At 33.0% G+C, this 26,933-nt stretch overlaps 1 protein-coding gene across 2 annotated transcripts; it reads right to left on the reverse strand.

The window, feature by feature from the left end:
- Window positions 1-40: 40 nt before the first annotated feature.
- LOC143923272 (homeobox protein Nkx-2.2-like) lies at window positions 41-26,434 on the reverse strand. 2 transcript variants are annotated; one of them, XM_077446871.1, is made up of 3 exons: window positions 26,081-26,434; window positions 10,403-10,626; window positions 41-1,883 (listed from the first exon to the last, which is right to left on the reverse strand). In XM_077446871.1, exons 1-3 carry the CDS (start codon window positions 26,197-26,199, stop codon window positions 1,363-1,365), a joined length of 864 nt encoding a protein of 287 aa, XP_077302997.1. In that variant the 5' UTR covers window positions 26,200-26,434; the 3' UTR covers window positions 41-1,362. The 2 variants fall into 2 exon arrangements, with proteins under 2 accessions (XP_077302997.1, XP_077302996.1); XM_077446870.1 differs by having other exon boundaries at window positions 47-1,883; window positions 10,388-10,626; window positions 26,081-26,415.
- Window positions 26,435-26,933: the final 499 nt, after the last annotated feature.

The following is a 26,933-nucleotide window of genomic DNA, read 5'->3' on the forward strand; positions in this document are numbered from 1 at the left end:
CACAATGAATGGGATGTTCATGAAATGAAAGACGTGAAGTGACACAAAATTTTCATTTATTTGTGTAAGTTTTTTTGAATTCTTCTATTTATGAAATGTACAACATTGTTCAATATACGCTAACATATTTTATTCAACTTTTTAGTTAAGTATGTATTTTTTTATTCACACACAATAAATAGCATTTATTCATCTTTGAACATCAACATTTCGAATGTTTAACGACACTCTCTAACTAGCACTCAATTATTCATCAAAAATTTTATTATCATCGTCGTCATTTTTTTTTTATTCATTTTGAAACGATTTTAACAATGTACATGTTTCATTATTTCGATATAATCTAAATCACTTAATCAATTACAATATGGTACATTTAAATAAATATATAATATTTGTTTATACATATAGACTTTTTTAACATTAGGAATATATTTCCGCTATGCTAAAGATACGACTAAGTTTTTTTGTTTATTTTATTCAATAATAGGACAAATTCGTTTTTATTCCAATTTTATATTCAATATATTTCTATATATGTATGTAGGTTTGAGACTTTCGATTGAAGCCTTATTAATGTTATTTTGAACCTTTTTCACGTGTACTATAGTACGAAAAAAAAATCTTCAAAATAATAAATATATACAAATGATTCGATGAAGTTCAGAAGAAAAATTCCAAATAAATTCTCTATCAATAGTGTAATATATAGAACACTCTTTACATTTAACAAAATATAAAAGTGGTAAATAAAAATCTATTTATCTAATCAAACTTATCTTTTACAAGACTTGAGATAGTATGTTTCGATTTTTTTACTTTTTAGCGAATCAAATCGTTCGTATGATTTGTTACGAAGAATTGTTTTTGTACTATTTTTCTTTTTTTTTGTTTTTGTTATTATTCTTTTCTTATTGCTGTAGCAAATCATACGTTGACAGTTTATAAAGGAAATTGCTAATACTTTAAGATAACATACTCGTTAAATCATTACTCACAATCAAAACATGGAATGAAATATGTTCGTATTTCAATAGATCTTTGGTATAAAAATACGAACATTAAAATTAACGTAATTTTTAAACTGATTTTGGGAATGCCTTGTTGACTCTGAATAAAACATAATATATGTATAATAGTAATTTTATCTATGAGAAAAGGAAGCGCTTTAACGACTATTCGAATACTATCAAACAATACATTAATTTGCCGAAATCGTTATCCTTTAAATAAATTTATGGACCTTGTACGACTCACTTTTATATAGTTGAGAACCATTTTATTCAAAAGTGGCACACTATGACTTCCGCCGAAGAAATTTACAATAATATTACAACAAAACTATTCGACAGTAGCTGCAATTCACCACCAACATCTCGGTTGAGGTTGCAGGGGTTGACAAGGTGGTAGAAGAATGGGTCCCAAATCCCCTGGAGCCCTTGCTCCAGCACATGGCCTGCCATCTCTGACGAGAACAGGAACAGCTACCCTTCTAGGAGAGGCGAGAGAGCCCTGCTCTTGCATGCCTTTTTCTTGGTGAGCTCTCTTCGTCTTGTACCTGTGATTCTGGAACCAGATCTTCACCTGGGTCGGTGTCAGCCTGATCAGACTGGCCAAGTGCTCCCTCTCCGGTGCTGATAAGTATCTCTGTTGCCTGAATCTTCTCTCGAGTTCGTAGGTTTGAGCTTTCGAGAAAAGCACGCGGCGCTTTCGCTTCTTGTGCGCTTGCATTTGACCTGGAAGATTTGAGTCTTCCTCGTCCTCCTCCTGCTCATCTTCTTGCATCTCTTCTTGTCGTCTTTGACTGCTGCTTAACGAAGACATCGGCGCGTCTGAAGCCGCTGGAGATGTACTGTCAGGACTCGCCTGCTGGCCTATCATTCCTATTGACAAAAAACAACAATCAGTTAGAATTGAAACAAAAATCACTTATAGAAAACAGTTAACTATATAAGTGAGTTTTTATAAACTCAACCTTACTCGGGCTTATGTAATGTGGAAATAATGTACAAAATTCTCTAGATTAGATCATCATTATATTATATTTTGTTTGTATAGACATAATGAACAAACAAACATATCTAGTATAGCAATAAATTATTTACCTTTAAATAAAAATATAATAAAAATAAATAAAAATGACATAATGTTCCAAAATATCTATGTATACTCAGGGTCAAGTGAAACAAATTTAAAATTATTTGTCAAATTGTAATTATTTTCCCAGTTATTTAAATTAAATAAAAATGATAGAAACAAATATGCAGTGTTCTTTTTGTAGAAATGAGTCAATTTAATCCGTCATTATCATCAGCAGAATTTACATATATTGAATTAAAAAAAAATCAGCTCCACATATGTATAGTTAAAACAGTTATCTTATATAATATAAAGACAAACAACAAATTTTCAACGGAGAAAAGTCACACTTAAATACTATCAATAAATAATACGCATTTCAATAAATTGCTTATCTTTATCAGAATCCCAACTTCCGTTGTACTAATCTAACGCATTGTAAAAATTAGCATATCTTTTCAAAACAACTGATACCAAAGATGGATATTTGTGACGTTAGAAAAAAAAGCACTACATGACAAAAACGCTTTTTATTCCGATAGAATAATAATGATAAATAAAAAACACTGTCAGTGATGAATCATCGGGCGTATTTTGTGCGGTCATCATCAATCATCGTCAGATTTAATTAATGAACCGAACTTCACCGGGGTCACCGACAGAGAAACCAAATACTACATTCATATGAAACGTCGCACATTTTCAGCACAAGTTCGCCGACGATGTATCGAAAACCCCGTAGGATCAAAAGGACAAAAAATTGGCGTGACAGATCGTCGTATTGTATTGCGGCCATTGTTGGCTATAAACCCACAAATTGGGCGTTGTCGGGGTTGCTTCCCTTTTACTTGACTTTTTCCTTTAAACAGCAGCTGCCGCTTTGATCCAAATTTATATCAAATACATTTTTAAGCATATCTATAATAAATATATGCTTAAAAGTCTGCGCAAAATTTAATACCATGAAAAATGATGTAGGTATACAAATTGATATTGAAGCACTCAATTTGCATTGACGTCATGCAGCATGGCGATGCGCATTTTCCCGGTTGAAAAGCGCTCGGAAAATTATAGGTTGTTTGTCGCATGCATTGCTGAATCTCGGTCACAGGTTTTTAGGGTGTTTGACTGTATGTTGTAGGTCGAAAAAGGGGCTTCTCCGATGATAAAAAAAAACGGGAGGGGTGAGATAAATGCAGTTTAAGTATATGTGTATTCACGGTTTATTTGGCATGTTCTGTATACTGTGTTTATTGTGTGGATTCGCAGCTAACCGATACAAAGCGTCAACTAATTTTGATACGGTGACTCCCAAACTTTGTAAAAGCCTATATTCGGCATGAAAGGTATGGTTTTGATATATTTTCAATATAAAATTATAATTTATTACAAATTTGCAACGAATTCAGCATTATTAAAGTGAATATATTGTAAGGTAAAATAAGTAGCAGACAGCAAAGAATGAAATAGTGGAATGTTACCCAAGAGAATTAAGACATTAATAGAATTTGAAAAATGTTTCAAAGATAAATTCTGACGTGAATTTTCTTTAAATGGATACGTGCATATATTACAGTTGAAGTGTATTTTTCAGTTGTAATATATTTTGACTAATTGGAATATATTCCGTCTAACCTGTTACCTAACCAACTACCGTTATAGTTGAAGTATATTTTCAGTTGAAATATATTTCGAGTAGCTGGAATATATTCCGTCTAACCCACGTAAGTTGATTCATATTGCGAATTACATTCCAACTGTTCAAAATATATTACAACTGAAAATACAGTTCAACTATAAGTTGGTACCAGATATGATGGAGATGTTAGGTTATCGTGAAAATGTCACTCGACTAGTAAATTGAGTTGGAAAGTCACATTTTTTTGTTTTGAACACATTCTTATAGTCATTATAATACGGTACTCATTTCTTTTATTCGTAATATCTAGTAAATATTAACGTATTATTGAATTCTAAAGCATTCGTAAAACATCAGAGCTGTCAAAGAGCACATCGTTGAAAGTATATTTATGCTTGTAGAGATTTAATTTACTAGTTGAATTGTATTCAAATATGAATTACCTAAAACGCCAGTTGGAATATATTACAACTCAAAATATATTTCGACTGTAGCGCGTATACTCTTTGGATACACACTTATTGATCAAATCTCCAATAAATTGCACAAATCGACAATATTTTTCTATATACCTAGAATTTTCTATATCTCATGATACACATATAGCTCTCTAATAAAACTGAAGCATGATGAAAAGTTTGAGAATCGCAATAAAAACGATTTACAAAGGGGTGCACCAGTAGAACTACCCGTCAGTAGCCCTCGTCAGTACGTAAACACATCTGCTATTTGATTCCATTTGGCTACAGGGTTACTACTCACACGTCATATTAACCCATTCAATGCCCGTACCCACACATACAATATTGAAATTGTAACGTCTAATCTACACCACTTTCAATCGTTTTAAATTTGAAATGTAAATACGCTCCAACACCCACAGAAAAACAAATCCAATTAACACTACAATCTAATACGGGGTTTTTGGGCATTTAAAATAGTAGCTAGAAAATTTAAACGATTCTCAATTTGTCGCCAAATATATGGATTGAAAGTTTCTCTAGTAAAATGTTGAGAATAGTAGGGGCGTGATAGTAAATTACCCACATTTGTGTCGCAACCAATGATATTGCGCGTGGGCGGAACCCTATCAAATAAAATTCACACCAACCTAATTTCGAATGCTTTTAATATAAATCCATCAAAAATGTGTCCAAATTTAAGGAATATTTTTAGTGAAATTAATTTATGTAAAGTAATTATTCAAAATATGTACCCAATTGTACATATAAAGTGTAAAAAAATGTGAAACAACCCTCTTTTCCATGCGAGAGGGTTTTAAGCCCACTTGGACGTTACAAACGAATACGAGAGTATCGAGATCACTATGCGACATTTGTACGAGTGTGAAAAAATATATTCAATCCCACCCTGATTTAATTATTCACCCTCAGATTTAATTATTCATTCGGGACTTAACCAATGAGCGAATATACCCGCACTTTTTTTTTGCGTTAGTGTATTATTTAGGGAGGGTTTGCGATATGGTGGCATTACACGAGCTTTTCGACAACTTAGTGGAGGTTTTCCCAACTTTTTTATTTATAAATTCGTGATAAATTAAATGTGTTTTAGTGCTTTTAGAGTATGCATACTGAATTGTTATTTATTCAAGTCAAAAACTATATGTTACATTGTTTGCTTTAATATTCAAATCTAATAGCATACAATAAATTCGTATTTTATTGCTTCAAAAAATAAATTACAATGTCACGCACATGGACTTTATTTAAATATAGAATACATGAATACAATTTTTACGGAATTTTTTTTCTTTTGCAATTTTAAAATGTGCAGAAAAATATATTAAATATTAATTTCTTATTTGAGTTCTTAATATTATATGTGGTCTTATGGGTAAGTTTATATGATTTCTTCATTGATGATAGGCACCCAAAGTGTATCCATGATAATCAATCTGACAGCTTTAATACATATACATTGAGAAGCATATTGTTTAGATGGGATACCTAATAAAGATTACCAAAGCAATTAATTCAATTAAAAATTCTACCATCAAATGTATTTTGGCCGCATCATAATCGTACTCAAACAAAGTAGTCAAGAGTTCAAATCCCATAATTTTGATATGTGACTCCAGGTCGATCGTTTCCTATCAGAGTTTGCCAATTTATCTGATTCCAAAAAATTGTCAACAATTACCCATTTTTCGCAAATTTCGCTGAATTGTATAAAATGCTGCAAATTTCACCAAAGATTTTTCTTTGGGTTTTAATTGATATTTGTATTTACCTTGTATAATGCTTACAATGCTTGCTTTGTGCAATGTTTGACCATAGATGTCGTGTTTAATGTAAAAAAATATATGTAACTAATATGTTTGGCCACAATGGCGCATTGGATCACTCTTTAATGCCACTGCGGTTTAATAAATAAATAAAATAAGTAACTGACTCGTAAAATAATAAATTGGTATTGAAGAAAATGATTAAACAAGTCAAACAAAATTCAATCAGTTATATAAACCGATTAAATCAAAACTTATCCATGGAAATGATAACTGTGATATTCAGTTGATACAATTCTACAACGCGAATTCATAAAAGACATGCCTCTTCAACAACTAAAATCCCACGTCTCACGCAGCAAACAATGCAACACTTTTCAAAATTCAAGTGCGAAACAGTTTTACGACTTTGAGGCGAGTAAATACGAAACGATTACACAATTGAAACCGGTGTTCGGGAGGCAGGAGGGTGTGTTTAGTTCCGAGGGGGTCGGTTGATTTGCATTAAAATCAGTGTCGACCCCCTGTTCTCGAATCGAGGTTTTCCTACTATTTGTCGACTGCGGCATTGTTGTCGACACAATGACGACATGTATTTGGGGCCACTCGTTCGCCATTAAAACCCGCCGTGTGTCGCGCTTCCGCCATTTTGTTCGTAATTGAAGGCGACACGTGACAATCCGAATCGACCGTTGAATCGAAGCTTCCCGATGTAATAACATCCCCTATAATACGTTTGTCTTTTATTGCAAATGAAGCTATCTATACTGCAATATTACACGACAGTGGATTTCAACATCTGACGGCTAAATCAAAATTTTATTAGTTTTGTAAGTACGGGACGTTCGTATGTATGTATTTTTCTAGACCTAAATATAAGTTGTTACATATTATCACTTGACTGAAAATATGTCTCATATTGACAATTTTTTATATACCTTACATATGTACATATGTATAGATATCTAATTTGTTTTATATTGAATGACATAGTCATTTCTAGTTGGTATTAAACATATGCTGATTAGGGATCCCAAATATGCGAATATATTGGATTATTGAATATCGAATAGGAGCTTTAAATTGTTTATAAAAGTCTGAAATGGCAGTCAGTAATAAAATATTTAGGAGTAACGTTCGATAAAAGAATGAGATGGGCACCTCACATTGAGGGAGCGAAATGCAAGGCGATGTGGGGTATATCCTCAATATATCCAATATTCAATCGCCATAGTTCTTTATTAACAAAAAATAAAATAAAATTATATCGCGCGCTCATATTACCATTATTAACCTATGCTTCACTCAAAGAAATATGAAACCTCGGCATAATGAGGTGAAATAGAAAATGGAATACATGGATGCAAAGTATGACAAGGATAATGAATATATGTACATTAAGTGAAGGGATTGAAATATCATTAGTCGATAAATGGACGGAAGAAGTGATCGAATGGTACCCGAGAGAATTTAAACGGGTGAAAGACAGGCCATAAAAAATGGGTAGACGAAATTAGAAAAACTTGTGAGGTGAGGTGGATGAGAACTTAGCAAAACAGAGACGAATTCAAGTGTGTTGGAGAGGCCTTCATCCAGCAGTGTATAGTGAATGGTTGTAAATGATGATAGTGATGATGATTGTTAATGAATAACATATATCTATTTTAAGAATCTTGCAATATTAAACTTCTAAGAATCTATTCGATCCACTACTCCACCCCCCCCTCCCCTAAATAAGAAAAGACTAGAAATATTTCCTAAAAACTACATTTGAAGTTATCTCAAAGCTTTGATATAAAAAGAGAAAGAATTTTATTCATAAAATATATTTTTATATTCACTTAAAGAGTATTATTGAATTCATAATAAAAATAAATTATTTTAGTCCGTGAATATTGAAAATTTTGTTGTTTCAGTATTTTTTTATGTGTAATGGAATTGATAAAATAATTTTAATAATTAAAAGCTTTAACTTAAAAAGAGAATTTTCCATTAAATTTTATAATAGAACATGACCTTTTTTATGATCATAATTGATGAATATTTTTAAAACACTTCAAATAATGTTAGTTTCATTTTTAATAATTCACTTTTAGTAACCTTTTTACACTTTTCAAAAATGTTTTGGAAAACATATACATATTTATATTTTTGTTTCTATTACCTACATATATAGCCCACTACGTATTCTAAATGATGAATACAAGACATATTGAGAGATCAAAATAAATTCCATCGACAGTTGTCACACAAATGATCCGGCACACTATCTCAGAGCAAACGAACCAAAATTCTTACTTTTATCTCATTTAATACGTCTCAAATTTTAACCAGAGCTGCTGGTTGGTTTTTGGGAAAGAATACAAAGCAGAATAGGTTAATGTATTTACATACCTCCATAAAAATAATACTAAGCCGAAAAAAAATTCCTTATAAATATATTAAACATAATTATATCATTAAAAAAACGTGGCATACAACGTTCCAATCGAATCACACTTATTTGACAAATAAAGCCGTGAATGACATAATTCCGCATGGGGAGGGATTACTAAAACCAGATTTTTATCATATTATCATTTATTGTAGTGAATGGTTAGCCATTTAAATAAATTCCCACGAAATCTTATCTGTCGACACGAGTGCGCGCCGAATGTATCCAAATGAATAGTCGCGAGATTAATTGATCCAGATGCAAATCACTGATACTGGGACTACCGTAATACAGAATCGTCATCGAAACGATTCATGTGGGGCCGAAAACGACCGAAAGTGATTATCTGCTCAAAAGAGGATTACTTGCGACAAGTGCACTCGACGTTCTCGACGATTTGGAGTGGCTTTTATGACACGTTCGAGTGTATTATTACGAATTATTCGATCATGGTAATACATAATTAACACCGTGTACTATCGCCCGAAATAATACTACAGATTTACAATGTCCGATCGCAATCGCTGCGATTGTCTACATCGATCTAATCACTCCAGCATCGAGTGCCAAAAATTTACAATCACATATCGGTACCACTCGAAATTGAAAAATCATGATAATTACAATTGTATTGCCCATCGGCATGCAAATTTTCAAATTAAAACCGACTATTTTTTAAGTCATGCCTCATTTGGTGTCAGAATCGCATTTTTCTATGTAATATAAAATTAAATTATCTATATTATAAAAAAACGAAACAAAAGAATGAAATCTGTTCCGAATATAAACAGTAATTTAGTTCGAATATATTATAATATTATTACATATATAGTGATTTTAAGCATAGTTACGTAAATTCTTCAGCTCATCAATACTATAATGAATTTTTATTACTTTCAAGTAGCGGTCCCACATATGAGTATTCGAATACCTTTTATACGAACTTCTTTTTCAATTTTTCTTCTACTATTTTTTTCTACCCTTTAAATATATGTGCTCTTCACGAAAAAATGCAAGTATAATCCTTGTATTAATGTAATAATAATAAAAAAAAATCATTATATTTAATAAACCGGAAGTTGGATTTTTTCTTCTTAGAAAAGTCAAAAATGACCACACGATTTTTTCCACACAACTAAACGTATCAAGCTGAAAATTTATATTTTTATTCTTTATGTACTAAACTTAGAAATGATAAGATTTCGTAAACCGGAAATAGTAAGTTTTTTCAAACTATATTTCATTATTTTATTTTGACCGATTATTTCTATCTTCATGATATTCTATGCTTATAATATTTATAGTGATATTAAGTAACGAACAATTTTTGAATAAATTCATAACCAATTTGTTTTATTCCAAATCTACAGCATATTTGATGTACCGTATTAGGATTCTAATATAATTTAAATAATATCTTGACTATTCTAAAGCTTCATGTAAAAATTTAAAGCTTACAATTCGATATTCAATATTCGAATATATTCGGATATTTGTTTCCCTACTTTCAAGTAAATACTAGAAGCATTCCAGTCATTCGTTGAGCATATTTTTCATTGGCCATTTGGTTTTTCAATATAAAAATATGAACCTTGTGACATTACTGAATACTATGACCCCTCAACGATGCTACTATTTCCTACTAACTGATATAATATTTTAATTTACCTTCAATTGGTGCTAATGACATCATTTAACAATCATAATGCTTCTTGAATGTAAATATAATACATATTTTTAGGATGAACTCTCGGTATAAAATTTAAATGATTCCATATCACCAATCATATCATATTTCATCCATTATCTTCTACTCCTTTCAAAACCAACAGAAAAGCACTCAACAAAACCCTCTATTATAAGCAAATCAAGCCTCACTCGCGCGGTTCTAATAAATGTATGTACTTTTATTTTAATTTCTACCATATCTATGAAAGACACGTGACAGACGGACATTAATTAATAAAGCTTTTTATAAAATTTGTACCTAAATAATATTTACCGTGATGATCTGGGTGCAGTTGCCAAGGCGCGTGCAAAGTCAGGGGTCTGTCCGAGTAGGGGGTGAGGTGAGAGGCGGTTGAGGAGGGGGGAGGCGGATGTGGGGCTGCGCCCTCTGCGCCCCCAACACCTCCACCCGCCCCGCGCCCCTCTGGCATGTCGAGGATGTCGCTGATGTGGAAGCCGGACGTCCGTTGACCGGGGGCTTTCATACTGTCCAACAATCTGTCGAAAAAATATAAAATTTATTTAACGAAATATTTTTGCAATAATTAAAATCATAAAAAGAGTCAAACTAATTTGCACCATAAGCAAAAAAAATCAAATTATGTACGTATTTGCAATTATAAACAACATTAAACGATAACGAACTGAAACAAATAGACGATAGCATAAGTTCATGCCCGACTTTCATACATGATGGTAAGCATTATAAGGCATGAACTTATGCAAACATCATATAGAATGGATATTAAATGTTTTATTAAACATATGTCTATTTTGTGACGTGTAAAGTTTTTATTCTATATATCTACAATGAATCATAAATAAAAAAAAACTAAATGTGAATTACAGTTCATATCCTCATAATAATACATTTACATAGCATTTATGTACATAAAGAAATATAATAATATATAAAACATTTTTATATAACTAGTTTATATATGCATGGTAAACGGTACATACTCACTTAATTTGCGCGAGCAGGATACAACAGGAACAAGAGTAACAGGCTTTTCCTCCCGTATTCTGCGCGCGCACATTAATACGGGAGGAAAAGCCTGTTCCTCTTGTTCCTGTTGTACCCTGCTCGCGCAAATTAAGTGAGTATGTACTGTTTACCATGCACCCTTTTTTTGATCTTTCGACTTAAGATCTTTCGATTTTCGATCTTTGCCTTCCGATATTTGCGTTTTCGGTAATTTCACATTCCGGCCCGTCACGGAGACCGGTATAAGCTTATCTACTAAGTTTGTTATTCTACTAGTTTATACACACCTTTATTTATTTTATTTGATAAACATTTAATCAACAGACTTTGCTAAAACGTTTTCCACTTTATTATTTATGTAATCTGTTTCTTGCACGTCAACAAATAAAACTTAACATTGAACAAAAAAAATTGTTCAATGTTCCTCACCTTATTTCAATACATAATTGAATGTTAAATTAACTTACATACATCTGCATGTAAGTAATGATAGCAATCTAATACAAAGACCTTAAATTATTAAGGCAATTCATAATCTATCCAGAATTTAAGTAATTTTATCAAATTCGTAAACAAACATACCCTCACGTGTTCAAATAAAAGTACGAAACGCGTTATTGAACGACTCGACTTCTCCACTCGAACGCAAACTCGAAAGCACTAACGCATTTTTGTGCTCAATTCGAGTGCACTTGACTCGAAAAATGTTAATCCGCCAAAAAAATCGGTGTGAAATCGACACCTGAACAATGCCAAACACAGAATAGATAGGTGTGGGAAGGACTTGATGACTTCGAGGACTCTTGTTCCAGGCACGTTCTTACCGGCCCGAAAATCCCGATGTCTCATTGTCGCGACACGTTCTACCAATAAAAGCGTACCTGTGAATTTGCCAGGATCGAGATAATGGACAAAGCAAGTAATTCTAAAAGAGGACCGCCGCATCGTCAAAATTCAAGTATCTCAATTCGAGGAAAGGAATAATAGACTCGACTAAGGTCCTTGGAATGTGGAAATTTTACGGCGGAGTTAATTGACGCGCTTAAACCGAAGGTGAATTGAGAAATCGGTAATAATTGACATGTTAGTGGTGATATCGTTGATCTGGACGCAAAGTGATTGGCCAGCGAAAAGGGAAAAGGGCGTCTTAACGTTTTTACTAACCCTGATTTATTAGGCAGTTACGTGGAAACGCCGGAAACGGGGCAATTTTTCTTAGACCATTAACGGCTCTGAGTAATTCACGAGTTGATACACGATCGTACAAATCGAAATTAAACCCATAAATGCCGAATATAATATATGAACACATCTCTAAATCTGTGCACTTCATAGTTATAAGTTTATAACATATTGAATAAATATTTGTATTGATTTATCGTGTGATTATATTTGTAATACGCCTTTGCAGTTAAATTGAGCGGAAGATATAATAAAGTTATATTATATTTTATCTTGACATATTATAAGATAGTATATAACAATTTAATGATGCAGAAAATGTGTATTTCCGATAAATTTTCCTTTCACTTTGGAAATACGATTTCTCTACAATGGAAATAGCATATAGACATTTATAATATTGCTGAATCTATGAATTTAAGTTTTTATACACATACATATATGAACCGTTATATAGGTATTTGAAAGTGGCGGAAGTTCAATTTTCAGTATCAAAAACACTATTTCTGTTCGACTTCGTTCACAAATTGTTATTACTTATTTTAATTCGATATGTCCAGATTTTTGGAAAAGCAGAATAAACGTAATACAGGTCAGGTCAGTATTTTTAAATATTGTTTGAGATATTTCTCGATATCAAGAAAAGTAGATTATGCCACTTATAACGGCTCATATGTACATATTTTATATTAATCAAAAAGGAAAATCATTATTAGGATGTGAACTGCGTTTAAATTAAGATTTTAATATTCTTTTGAATATACCTAAATAACACTAGTACATATATATGTGCATAGTCGAAAATTTTCAACATAAAGTGATAAAGATATGTATATGAAAGTTGTTTAAAATCTAATGAATATTATAAATTAGAATATTTTGCAATAATGTATACATTATCTATATTTAAATTGACTATGAAAAATATTGAATATTGAATCATAATAAATAAACACATTTATGCTCATCAAATTGTTAGAGATTTTATATTGAATAGTAAAAGAGAAGCAAATGTAGCTTTCTAAAAATGCATTTTTAACACAAGTAAAACTACTAATAAAATCTAAAGACAGATATTTTGTTAAAAAGCAGTTCTTAGAGCTTTCATTAGAAACATTTTTATTAAAGCTAAATTTACACATTTTAACTACTCAAGTTTCAAACCCTAAATTCTCAATCTAATTAAAATTAATTACAACTTTTTATACTATAACCAATATTAAATAAGAAATACTTTATAAATATTAATAAAAAAATTGAAAATAGTATGAAAGAGATAACAAGCACTGGATATCAATACTCATTAAGAGGTATTGTGAACATATAAATACTTTTAAAGATCAGATCTAATTGAATGGTGGTTTACAAATAGATAACAAACCCAGGTAATGGAGCTGGAAGATGAGGATATAAGAGTCGAGGCCATGGCGGCAGCAGAGGTGGCCAGCCGAGCAAAGGGGGCGCCGTCAGACCCAGCAGTCTCTCGAGAAGCTCCTGCTCAGGGGCTGAGCCCCCGAACCCAGCACCGATCGCGGCCCCCACCCACCGTTCGGAGCCCTTACCGATCATGGCACCAATCGTTTATACTTGTATATCAAACTGATCCGAAAAAACCACACAACATTGTCTCAGCAACAAACAAACAAACCAACGAAAAGAAACGACACACGTCGTCGGAACATTCACGACACTCGCTATCGTAGCATTTTAACGGATCGCCGTTAAAAAACACTTCACTTGTATATCGTCTATTGTTGTTGTTGATAGTTTTGTCGACAGTCGCGTTCAATGCACGTCGTTCGAGTGCAATACAAGCACTGGTGGTAAGCTGGATACAGCCTGAGAACCCCCGAAACTCACCCTCGCCCTGTACTACCACTTTACCCACCCCCCCAATCTCGCTCTGACCAATCACACGATGCCCTCTCGATGGGCGGGGCTTGAGCCGACCAATCGCGAGCGAGTATTCATCTCACCTATCGATTCATAATAAAAAAACTTATGGAGATGATCTCTCGCCGGAGTAGAGACACTTCCTGGCCATTATGGCCCGAGTGCGCTGAACGCTTTCAGCGAATATATAAACGGCCGAAAATATATATTATCTAATATATAATTTAGAAAGAGACTTTGTATCGGTCTCCGTGACGAGACAGAATGTTAAATTACAGAAAACACAAATATCGGAAGGCAAAGATCGAAAATCGAAAGATCTTAAGTCGAAAGATCAAAAAAAAAGGGTGCATGGTAAACGGTGCATACTCACGTACATACTCACTTAATTTGCGCGAGCAGGATACAACAGGAACAAGAGGAGCAGGCTTTTACCGTATTAAGCTGAAAATTTATATTTGTATTCTTTATGTACTAACATTGATGAGGTTTTGGTCAGAAAGCAATTTTATTAAATAACTAAAAGTTTTTTTGGACCGAATTCGTTACATATGAAGATTAAATCCATCTCATTCGTTGTTTTGTGTGAGAATGAGCGTCTGCAAATAAAAATACGAGAAATAAAATCATTTTTGATTGATCAGATTCATTAAAATATTAATTTAAAACCTTTCTTGAAAACAAAAAACAAATACGAACTTTCGGAAAAATAAACGTTACACATCTGTATTTGAGACAAAATAAAGTAAATGAGACTTTTCTAACGATTCGCTCCATAAGATGAACAATTTCTAAAAATTTTACCCAAGGAATACCACTTAAAAACCAAAATATACTTGCTTCGAAATAATAAAATTTACTAAGCTACCCAAAAGTAATACAAGAAATAAACGTAGCGTTCATAGATCCATAGTATCTCATTAATCATTAAATTCACACTATTCCTAAATTTAGGGTGCATGGTAAACGGTACATACTCACTTAATTTGCGCGAGCAGAATACAACAGGAACAAGAGGAACAGGCTTTTCCTCCCGTATTAATATGCGCGCGCAGAATACGGGAGGAAAAGTCTGTTCCTCTTGTTCCTGTTGTACCCTTTTCGCGAAAATCAAGTGAGTATGTACCGTTTACCATGCACCCTTTTTTTGATCTTTCGACTTAAGATCTTTCGATTTTCGATCTTTCCCTACCGATATTTGTGTTTTCTGTAATTTAACATACTGGCTCGTCACATAGACCCACTTTGTATATATGTATGTATGTATTAGTGGTTGTCGAAAACATGTCAGTTTCTATGACGATATATTTTCTTTTCGATTCAAATAAATTCGACCCCGGCCCCGGGGGGCACTGAAGGCTCCGGGGGCGAATCTAATATATAATTTCGAAAGAGACTTTATATGTATGTAACCAGTGGTGTAGTCGGGCCAGGTAGGGGCAGGTCGCCCCCTGGTACTTGTTTTTGAGCCAGGTCACTGCCCTGGCACTTTGATTGATATGAAAATGTTTTTATGAGGAAAATTAAATAATATTTGGCTAATATTAATAACACTTGAAACGAGAAGAATGTGAGGCGACTTAATCGAAGTCTTTAAAATAATAAATAATCATCATAATTGTCTTATGTCCAAACTCGTTACTTTCAATGAAAACACTCATCTTAGAGGTCACACTTTCAGACTCCAAAAAGAAAAATTGAAGATTCCTTCTTTTCAAACAGAGTGGTTAAAGTTTGAAATAATCTTCCAAACAATGTAGTAAATTCTGAAAACCATAGTATTTTTAAAAACATGCTAGAAGTCTTTATAGTCATACTTGAAGATTTTTGTAATTCTTCTTTTCCAATATCTTTTCTATGTTCTTGTTTTCTTTTATTTATTATGTTACTTATTATTATGAAGTTTTTAGAAAACATAAAAGAACATCATAATTTCAACAAGAATATTTGTTAATTAGCATTTGATTTTTTTTATAAATATTTGAACTACTAATATTAGGATACATATTTTTTAAGGGATGAAAAAATATGGCGGAGGGGGTCATAAAAATTAAACACCACCATGGTTATTTTTTATTTAATACTACACCACTGTATGTAACTATCGTTGGTTCGTAGAATCCGTGACGTTAAATTTAATAAAACAAAAACAAATGAATATTCAAATAAATTTGAATAAAACAAAACTATTCAAATAGATTGTTAATATGAGATTGGCCATTTTTAAGCGGTTTATAAATACAAATACCGAGCAAAGCCGGGTAAAACCACTAGTATTATATATATGTACTTAATTGCTTCTCACTAAATATTCAAGTATCCATACATTAATATTTAGTTAATGACTAGACGATTTATTTGTCCAAAGAGAACAAAAGTCATTTACTTTGAGAATGTATTAAAGCCAAATTGAGAATGTATCAGTACAATAGAATGTGTATTTTCAGTTGTAATAAAGTCCAACTGGCGTTTTAGGGCATTCATATTTCATTGTTGAAACGGTTCCTCCATCAAATTGGCAAAAATCATCCTATCCGCTGTTACAAATATCTGAATTTGATTTACATATGCACAATATGTAAAAGTCTAAATCCATTGATGTCTCAATGGATTAATTAATTAATTAATTGTTAATTTCGTGTTCTTCAGCCTCTCGAAATACAGTGATTTATGTAATAAAAATGCTGCAATGTTGGTAATTAATTGTCTAGAAAGGTGCATTGGGGTCTACCTATCAAAACTTCCTGGTATGTATATATCTATGTAAAAAATAAAATAAAATGAGATAATATGTTGGAGTTCAATAATGAATTAATATTAGCTGGGTATTACGAATAAAGGCATTGAGTACCGTATTAGGATAACTAAGAATGTATTCAAAACAAAAATTTTAATTCCTAACTTAATTTTCTGGTCGATTAACGTACTTATAGCTGAAGTGTATTATCAGTTGTAATTTATTTTGACCAGTTGGAATGTAATTCGCCATATGATTCAACTTAATTGGCTTGAATAGAATATACATATTACAAACACTAAAAATATATATCTATTAACACTAGTCAAAATATATTGCAAACTGAAAATACACTTATAACGGTAGTTGGTATCAAGTTATATGGAATATATTCCAACTAGTCAAAATATTACAACTGGAAGATGCACTTTAACTGTAACAAATCTACTTTAGAAATAGCAACGAGTAACTAAGCTTACATATATATGTATGTACATAACTATAGGTACAACTTTTTCGAACGAAGTAAAACAAATAAAAATAAAATTAGTTATATCATCTTATGAAAATATAAAGAAAAGTATATTAATGTGTTTTCTAAATATTTTGATTATTAATCAAACAGATTTTAATATGATTTTCTTAAACAGAAAATTCGTGCAAAAATTCAAACCTCAAAAATTAACTAACGCTTTGAAAAATGCAATCGAAGGAGTCTCGCTTTTGGAAAATGAACCTTATTTAAAATATGTCATTTTTTATGTACATATGTATAGTGAAGAAAATCTCCATACGTTCGATATTCATTATATGTAGTATATAATATCATTAAATTAATTAATTAATTAAATGATTATTAACTCATTCAATATCAACTATGACATTTGGAACAACCGTAGATACATTCATATGTATATAAAGTTTATATTGTATTTATTCATTTATTTTTCTGAAATATTACCCCCTTTGAAAAATTGTTCGATCTGTCATTGTTTGGTTATCAAATTATTTAAGAACGTTTTATATGTTGGAGTATAAATTAAAATCAAAATATGTTACCTACTCTGTGAGTAGCTTTGCTTTCAAATTATATTATTATGACATTTTTGTTAAAACCGTGAGAAATTTCCTGCATTATATACTCATTGCACTTTTCTACCTGTCGCTGAAGATCGTTTTTAACTGAGGATTAAGACAAAATGTTATTTTTATCTATCTAATACCTGTGAGTGCGGAGACTTCGACTGGTTCCCAATCGCGATTCGATCAAATTCCGCGAACCATTCCTTTTTCGAACATTAAAATTTGAATACCCAACACTGTAATTTACGACAAAAAGAACGCATCACATTTTCGAGTGGTGGTTGTATTTTTTTTTGCTCGTCTCCTTCGCGTATTTATTTATTACCTCCTGTGATTTCTCCGAGTGCTTTTGAAAAGGCGGAATGAAAAAAGCTACAGGTATCCTTTGTCGGGGACACGAAGACGGACAAAGCACATTTAATTTGTTCCAGAACTGTCCTTTTGGTCGCTTTTGTGTGTCGCAGGTGATTTCCGGTGCCACTGTGTCTGGTCCGCATTGACGACGTTTCGTCTCGTTCGCAGTTTCTCCAAGTGCAATCCGAGACCACTCGGTTTGAGTGCACACACGAATCGGGATGCTCGTGCGTGCATGGATGCATTTATCGTAATTATCTATCGTTATTGTGCGTTTTTGAGCTTTCGAAAGCTCGGTGGATGCGCGCAGGTGTTTCCGATGAGTAAATAAGTACATGCATATAATAGTATGTATGTATGTATGTATATTGATGCGACGATCAAGGGGTGAGCATGATTTTGAATGCACTCATTATGCGGTTGTTATGATAAGTATCTTATGTTACCTAGATAGTTGTAGGGTATTAAGGGGCTCAGAGATTCATTCAAAGCTTTTATTTTTTTTTTTTCAATTTTAGTTATGTACGATTTTGTTTTAAACTAAAATGTATTCGGAAAAATTTACTTGTATGTACATACATATGATGAGTAGCAAATTGATTTTTTTTATTTATAATCCCGTTCCCGTTCCCATTTGTCGGAAAAATGGAGGAACCGTTTCAACAATGAAATCAGATAAATTGGCAAACTGATAGGAAACAATCGACTTAGAGTCACAAATATCCAAGTCTAACCAGCAGTATTAAAGATTAGCACGGGATAAAAGATTAAAGATTAGCTCGGTATTAAAGATTAACTCGGTGCTAATAATAAACGAGGACAAAATACTCAATCAAAAAATATATTATGAAAAGCTATCTATGTATGTATGTATATATGAAAAGCCATGCGTGTTTTTGCTGATAAATTTCAATGATTAAAATTTATATAAAATTTGAAATTTACAAAATTTTCATTAATTGAGTCTTATTTCGAAATCAAAATAAAAACGAATCTTCCATATTATAATTGTAAAAGAATTCATTTGAACGTTTTAATAAATTAAATTTCTAATATGAAAACAATTGTAAAACATGTTATTTTTAAATAAAACTTACGTTGTTTTACTATGAATTGATTTTGAATTAAATTTTCACTGTCTATAATTACGCAAAGATAACCCTATGGCCGATGAACTTTAGGACGTATCCTCTTCAATATTAAACGAAGGGTCAAAACCCGTCCAGGTGTGTTCAACTAAACCAGTCAATTACCTATAAATAAACGCCCTTTACAATCGCGAGGGTCTTCAATGAATGACTCAGTGGCGCAGATTGCAACTTCGAACGAACACCTTTCCTCAATCACAATAAATCAACATTTACATAAATACGTACATAGGTATATACATAATACATATCATCATGCGTGAGTACATACATATCATATTTGTGCGATTCTCAAACTTTTAATTCGCTCTCGATGCCGAGAAACGAATCCAGATTCGAGTTCAAGTGATGCCATCGAAATGTAGCGAGTGCCATTGTCCCGCGCTCTCACTCGACATCAACCCCTCGGGGTTCGGGGGTAGGGTTTTAAGGGTTGTCACGCGAGGTACCGACTAGCACCAGCAGCCCTGACAGTGCGTCATCAAACCCCCAAAACAATCGAGACTCTTCTGCTCGAATTTCATGCGAAACCTGTCAACGTGACAGCCCCGAAAATTCCTCCAATTATTCATAACTTCGCAACAATTACAATTAATTACATCAAAAATAGTTTTGGCAGTTGGAAAGATGACAAATTTCATAAAATAAGTATAATACGAATACCCACAATGTGGATCAAATTATGTTTTAAAATAATTTTAAACTACCAAGGATCTCAATCATTCCAAAAATAAACTAATTCTTTTAGACAATGGAATTTTACTGGTCAGTAAGTTATCAAATGGACTAAAGTATCATTATATTTCAGTTCTCTCTGTAAATCTACAACTTCGATTCAAATTTAGTAGACATTAGACAGTTTTTAGTAAAAAAAATTTAAATCTTTTTTATTGAATTTTAGTTATTTGAAGTAATGAATCTTTCACAAGTCTTAGCAACACCAGATAGTTTGAATATACAAAATACATATAAAGAAGAAAGACAATTTTCGATGAAATTTCAGCTCTATGCAACATGGAACTTCCTCATATTCCAGTGGCCGCTCCCATGAGTTCAATCTCTAGTTTAACACAACCTACATTTTAATAACTTTATTAAATAGAATAGCTATTAAAACGTGACTAAAAATGCCAGTGACGTCCCTAGATTATTTGCCGCCCTAAGATGAAGTTCAAAATGCCACCCTTTCTAAAAGTATAATACAAACGATATAAATTAAAAATAATAATATTTAAAATACAACCATAGCCACAGATTAGTACACTCATAGAGCTTTTGACGGGTCGTGGGTTTAAGTGCTGGCCAGATCTTGTGGTTAATAAACATAAATCGATCGTCACCTGTTAGAATTTTCTGATTTTTCTAGCTTAATTTTTGTAACAGATAAAAATTAATGTTGTAAGGCGATATCGAAAATGGGAGAGAGTATCCACTATCCATTCGTGGGTGAATAATAAAAACCCCGGATTAGGCTAACGGGACTCAGTAATTGGGTTCTCACAGAATGGGGCGAGTGCGGGTAGAGCTACGTGCCTACACAATAAACACGCCAACGGATCGAGGATGCTATCTTTCTTATTGCGTCTTTTATAAGGAGGTACACACGGTAGATCAAGTACTCTGGAGTAAGTAGTGATCTCGCAACAATATTTCAGGCCTTGCCTTATTTTCCTATGACGTCTCTAATAAATGTAGAGGGACAGAGAAGATGGAACAGATCCCTGATCATTTGATATGGTCACGTTGAATTAGGATTTATTTTTAAAAATACAATTTTACCACCACATACAATTATCCAATATGTATTGTGGGATTTTATGTGTGTGGGAATTGATGTGAGTGAATGTAATAAATGTAATGTTCTGAGTAATGGCAAACAGTGGTACACATGAGTGTACACTGTTAGGAGTTGGCAGAAGTGTGTGACGCCAACTGACAGTAGTAGAGCCGCTAGCTGGATGGCCGACCGGCTAGGTGCGTACGCGCACGTGTGTATATTCTTATATTGTACAATAAACGTATAAGGTTGACTAAGATCGCCTTTTAATTTATCTCTCCTGCAATCCTCCCTATATCTCGAACCCTACAGTATTATTATTATATTTATATGTATTTATTCCCAACATAATTTTGGATGAACTTAATCTGGAAATCGTGAGGGAAGTAAAGTACCTAGGACACCTGCTGACGGAGGATCTCTCTGATGACCGTGACATCGAAATGCAAAGGAGAGCTATTTGTGTAAGGGCAAATATACTAGCCAGACGGTTTTACCACTCCAGTCTAGAGGTAAAACCGATAGACAATTATTTATGCCCTTTTGTACTAGCCTCTACATATACTAGAGAACTATGGACCAAGCGGGAGACGATGAGGAAGATAAAGGTTCCATATAACAACTGCTACCATGCTCTCTTCAGACTACTAAGGGCCGGGCCGCTCCGTGCAACTTTGTCGGCTGACAAGTTGCGCGACACGAAAAAATGTATGTAAATGTGGGCAACAAACAAGTTGACGGGTGTGGCATGTCCCATCTACCTGCATGCATTGGTCTGGTCGCCCTCAACTAAGTTGTTCGCGAGTTGAGCGGTGCGGCCCGGCCCTTAGGGGTTGCAACGCATTGCAAATGTTCGTGGAGGGGCACGTACCTCGCTTTGAGACCATTCTCAAGATGGGAGCGGCCTCTCTACGTCTTCGTGTATTTTTATCGTCTAATTATCTTCTTGCCCCGTTTTCTCATTTGCACTATTCACTGTATGTATGTTCGATAGATGGAACTACTCCACCGACCGCCTTAAATAGACATTAAATTGATTAATTAATTAATTATTCTTATTATGTATTATTATTTATTATTATTCAATACGAATGTATACACATATTATTTATATGGACGTGGGGATTTCACTATTATCCTTATCGTCTGGAATAAAAAAGTTATTATTATTATTAAGTTTTAACAAAATCACCACACGTGAAGTATGGAGACAACGTGTGTATTTTAATTACAAAATAACAAAACCCGTAATACTTAAAAAAAAATTGCGAATATGAGTACTACTACACGCGAATGCTTGTAGGCCCTCGTGTTCTCGCAGTATCATCACTCCACTCTCTCTCTCTCGACTTGGAGGAATTGTTCAACTTTACGACCTTTCGGCACGAAACCGAAAACTACGAAAAGGCCACCACGCGAACGACAAAGCGATCACCAATATAAATAAGTGTACAGGGCGGTGCAAAACTAACTGTTTCTGGGCACGTTAATTCCATTAAAACAAAGTAATTATGCCGACGGGGGTATGGAGGGAGGGGGGGGGGGGAGAGAATTTTTAATGGCCTCCGTTGACCAATTTGTCATGTCGGAATGTGGCAATTAGAGCTTCGCAAATTTACGCTCGTTCAGTCATTACGGACCGTATAATTGACGCGATTGTGTATAGTCGAATCGAGCACATTTGACCAGCCTACGACGTTCAAGCGCTGCAAGCTGTCACCCAAGTCCATTTTTCGAACGAAAATTCAATATATCAGTATATTTTCATATTAATTTCACATTTTTCATTAAGCTCATCTGGCATTTATGTATTGGTAATAGATTGATTTGGTATTGTGATTGATCATTCAGCCACATTATTCTGAGTCGGCTACACCATGGTGGCAACACGCATATGCAGTGATTCTGATTTTCTATCTACCACTTATTTCGTCAGTAATTATCGCCAAACTTAAATCGGATATTGGCACCATAAACTGATTATTATCGTTGGTGAGCTTTTAACGACTAGAATTTCTCGTATATTTAAATATTATATATAACTCAATATAATCGTATATATGTACATATGTACATACATACGCTGTGGGGTGTTTGGAAAATTATGTAATAATACAATTATTAAAATAAAAAACAAAATTTTGTAATAGAGATTGGAGAAGGGATGTATTTTCAGTGTCGTACTTGCGGTGTATTATTAATATTAAACATATACATAAATGTATTTGCGCTAAATTTTACATTTGGAATATATTCACCTAATAAGGCTGCCTGGACTACTTATCGCTGTTCATATTATAAATATAGGTATAATAAATTGTATCTACTGTGTATGTAGTTTTAAAAATAATCTATCACTGTATTTTGCCAGTGATGACGTATGAATATGAAACTTGGACATTGAATGCCAAAATGTTACACATAGTCCAATGATTTCAAAGAAGTATTGAACGCTGTATGCTCGGCATAATGAGAAGAGATAGGACACGGAAAGCGTGGGTGAGAAGTATGACGAGAGTAGTGGATATGCATATGTATGTATATATATATATATATATATATATATATATATATATATATATATATATATATATATATATGTATGTATGTAGACTAAAGAGATTGAAATGGCAATAGGCGAGTCACATAGCTAGAAGAATGGATGAAATATTGATAAGAGAAGTGCTGGAATCATACCCGAAATGTAAAATGGTGAAAGAAAGGCCGTAAGGAAGATGAGTAGACGAAATTAGAAAAATATCTGGGAAATTGATGAGAGTTGTGCAAAACAGACACAAATGGAATGGTGTTGGAGAAGCTTTCATCTAGCAGTAGATGGTGAATGGCTGTAAATGATGATGATGATGATGATATTGAAAGTAAATAAAACTTATGTATTAAAAAAAAAAAGAAAAATATTTATGTATTATTAACATATGTATTTCCATTGAATGAATACAAGTTCTAAACAATTTTATTTTTATTATAAAAGTTGACCTGCTTTAAATATCACATTAAAGCAAGACACTAGGCATTATATAAGAGTGTTCTACAAACATGATATATAGAGATATGAAATATCTTTTTAATCAAACTCTTCATCATTCTGTACTAATCGCTAGACTTGCACGTGTACTTTGTGCACATAAACATATTTAACCATTTGTGCTTGTGGGATTTAATTTGGCGAAATTGTTCCCTTTTTGAAAATTAAAACTTGACTTACAGGAAAACAATGGAAAAACTATGGCGTCACAGTTCCTATTAGTCCGAAACAAAATAAAAAAAGACTCGAAAGAAAATGGCGTGGGAAAATTCGCATCTGTGCCTAAAAACCGGAAAGCGGTGCCGACACGATACCTAACTAAAAAAAACCAAAAGAAAATAATAGCTCATCCAATTTACGGAAACTCATCATGTCGTTATGAAGTTCCGTGTCCCTAATGGGCCTTCCCGGGTCCGTGCTTCTCGTTCCGAAATGAGAAACTCCAAAATGGCGCAAAATATATTTTACAATCTTCCGGCATTCGCATCACGCCACGCGATAAAATTCGTTCTGTATTTTATTTCATTTTTTCTCATTATTCAATTTCACTTTATCAAACACTAAGTACGACTGAGCAAGTGCTCGCTTTATATATTAAATTTTTTTCATAACCAAATTCTCTATAAAAATACCGCACATTTTTATCGGTTCAATCTCTTTATAGCCCTAAGTCCCTTGCATTTTTTATCCGATTCAAGTAGTTTTTTTTAGCCCTGATAAAGATTGACAGTGAACTGCTGAAGGGCCCTCGTACGTCAAGGGTTTTGACAGCAGAACTGTCATCGGAATTGGTATTTTGAAGCTTATTTATCGTCACATGTATATGTACGAATGTGTATATAAAATAATCTCAGTCGGGATAAGTATTTTCGTGACAATTTCTCTATACAGCGTGGGACCATTGTACGAATGCAACAATTGCAGGAAAATATTTGTCATTTCAGAATAGGGCACAATAGATACACCTACTGCATATGATAGATGCATTAAATAAAATATTTAAAAAATATATAAACTAAGATTTTACTCTGATTCAAAATCTAAAACATTTTTACTAATCAAAATATGAGCCGTTATATTTGAAAATGGAGGTAGTTCAATTTTTAGTTCGAAAAACTATTAATGATTGACTTTATTCACAAATTATTATCACTTCTTTTAATTCGATATGTCCAGAATCTCAGAAAAGCAGAATAAACGTATTACAGACCACCAGTATTTATACATATTGTCAAATGCAAAACATTATATTTAATTTTTGTGATATATTTCTGGAAATGAAGAAAAGTGGACTTATGCCTCTTTCAATTATAACAGCTCAAATCATAAAGTTTTATTATATAACTTGCAGAATATATGTACATATAATGAAAACGACAGTAGTGATGATGATAATTATATTTTATTGCAGACAGTTTTGCACTACTGCAAAAATACTCGAATCGGCGGATTATAACGCCCACAAATAGAAGCCAGCATCCGGATTGGTCTCGAGCACAATAACCACGGGATAATCCGTTAAACGATTCTTAACGACCCGTCAATTCACACATTGTTATTCCGATATATGCATTGTCAAATTCATATATGAAAATATCCCAACATTACATACAACACTTTTGAAAATGCACCCACATTATGACTCGTCGTGTGAAAGTTTCTATTATTTTTTTTTCCGAAACGGTTTACAATAAAAAATAAAGATTTTTCCTATACAAATAAAATACGTTTAAAGTTTACTTACGCATAAGAATTAAACCTGTAGTCCTCCTCGGTGTTGACGTAATCAGGTGGAATCAGCGACCATCCATTGTCGTAGTAGTCGTCGTAGGCCATCATGCCACCGTTCGCACACATGGTCATCTTATAGCGATTTTCGCGGATAATAGTGTAAAAGTGTGCCGATTAAAATAAATACAAAAATTGTCAATGATACGTAGTAAAATTTTGCGATATTATTTTTTTACGTGTGCAAATTTTAGTTATGATTTCGATGGTTCGATACGAACGGTAGCGCAACTAGACCTGTACTAGTTTGCCGCGAATCGAACTTATCATTATAATACGGTTCTTCGTATCAAACGCGCTTACCCTTTTTTTCACATAGAGAATCGTTATCGTAGACCTTTATGATGATATCATATCTCAACATGTCCCCTCGTTGGCAATAATATCGATGCTGTTATACAGAGTGATCGAAACCGATCGAATATTTCATTTGAAATCAATTAATCTATGGTAAAAACATCTTGTGAATATTGTGACTCGATATTCTCATAATATACGTAGGTAGGTGTGAGCATTAATTTATAGGATTTTACTTCATAGGATTGGACCTGGTTTTCAACTAATTGATTTCCTCGTTTAAGCTGTCATCTCCAGTAGTCGTCTAGTTTACAAACATCAGTCTTTTCTTCAGAGATTTCCCAAATTTAGATTTTTCCGTTGCATAAAATTAAATAGCCGTATCCAAGTCATTGTTATTGTTAATTAAATTATTGTTATCCAAGTATATACACAAAATGTCTATATACACAAACTCAATTATTACTAATTTCAATACATAAATGATACATATTGAATACAAATTAAATGAT

This window comes from Arctopsyche grandis, chromosome 3 (assembly GCF_051622035.1).
Source record: "Arctopsyche grandis isolate Sample6627 chromosome 3, ASM5162203v2, whole genome shotgun sequence".
Taxonomy (NCBI): Eukaryota; Metazoa; Arthropoda; class Insecta; order Trichoptera; family Hydropsychidae; genus Arctopsyche; species Arctopsyche grandis.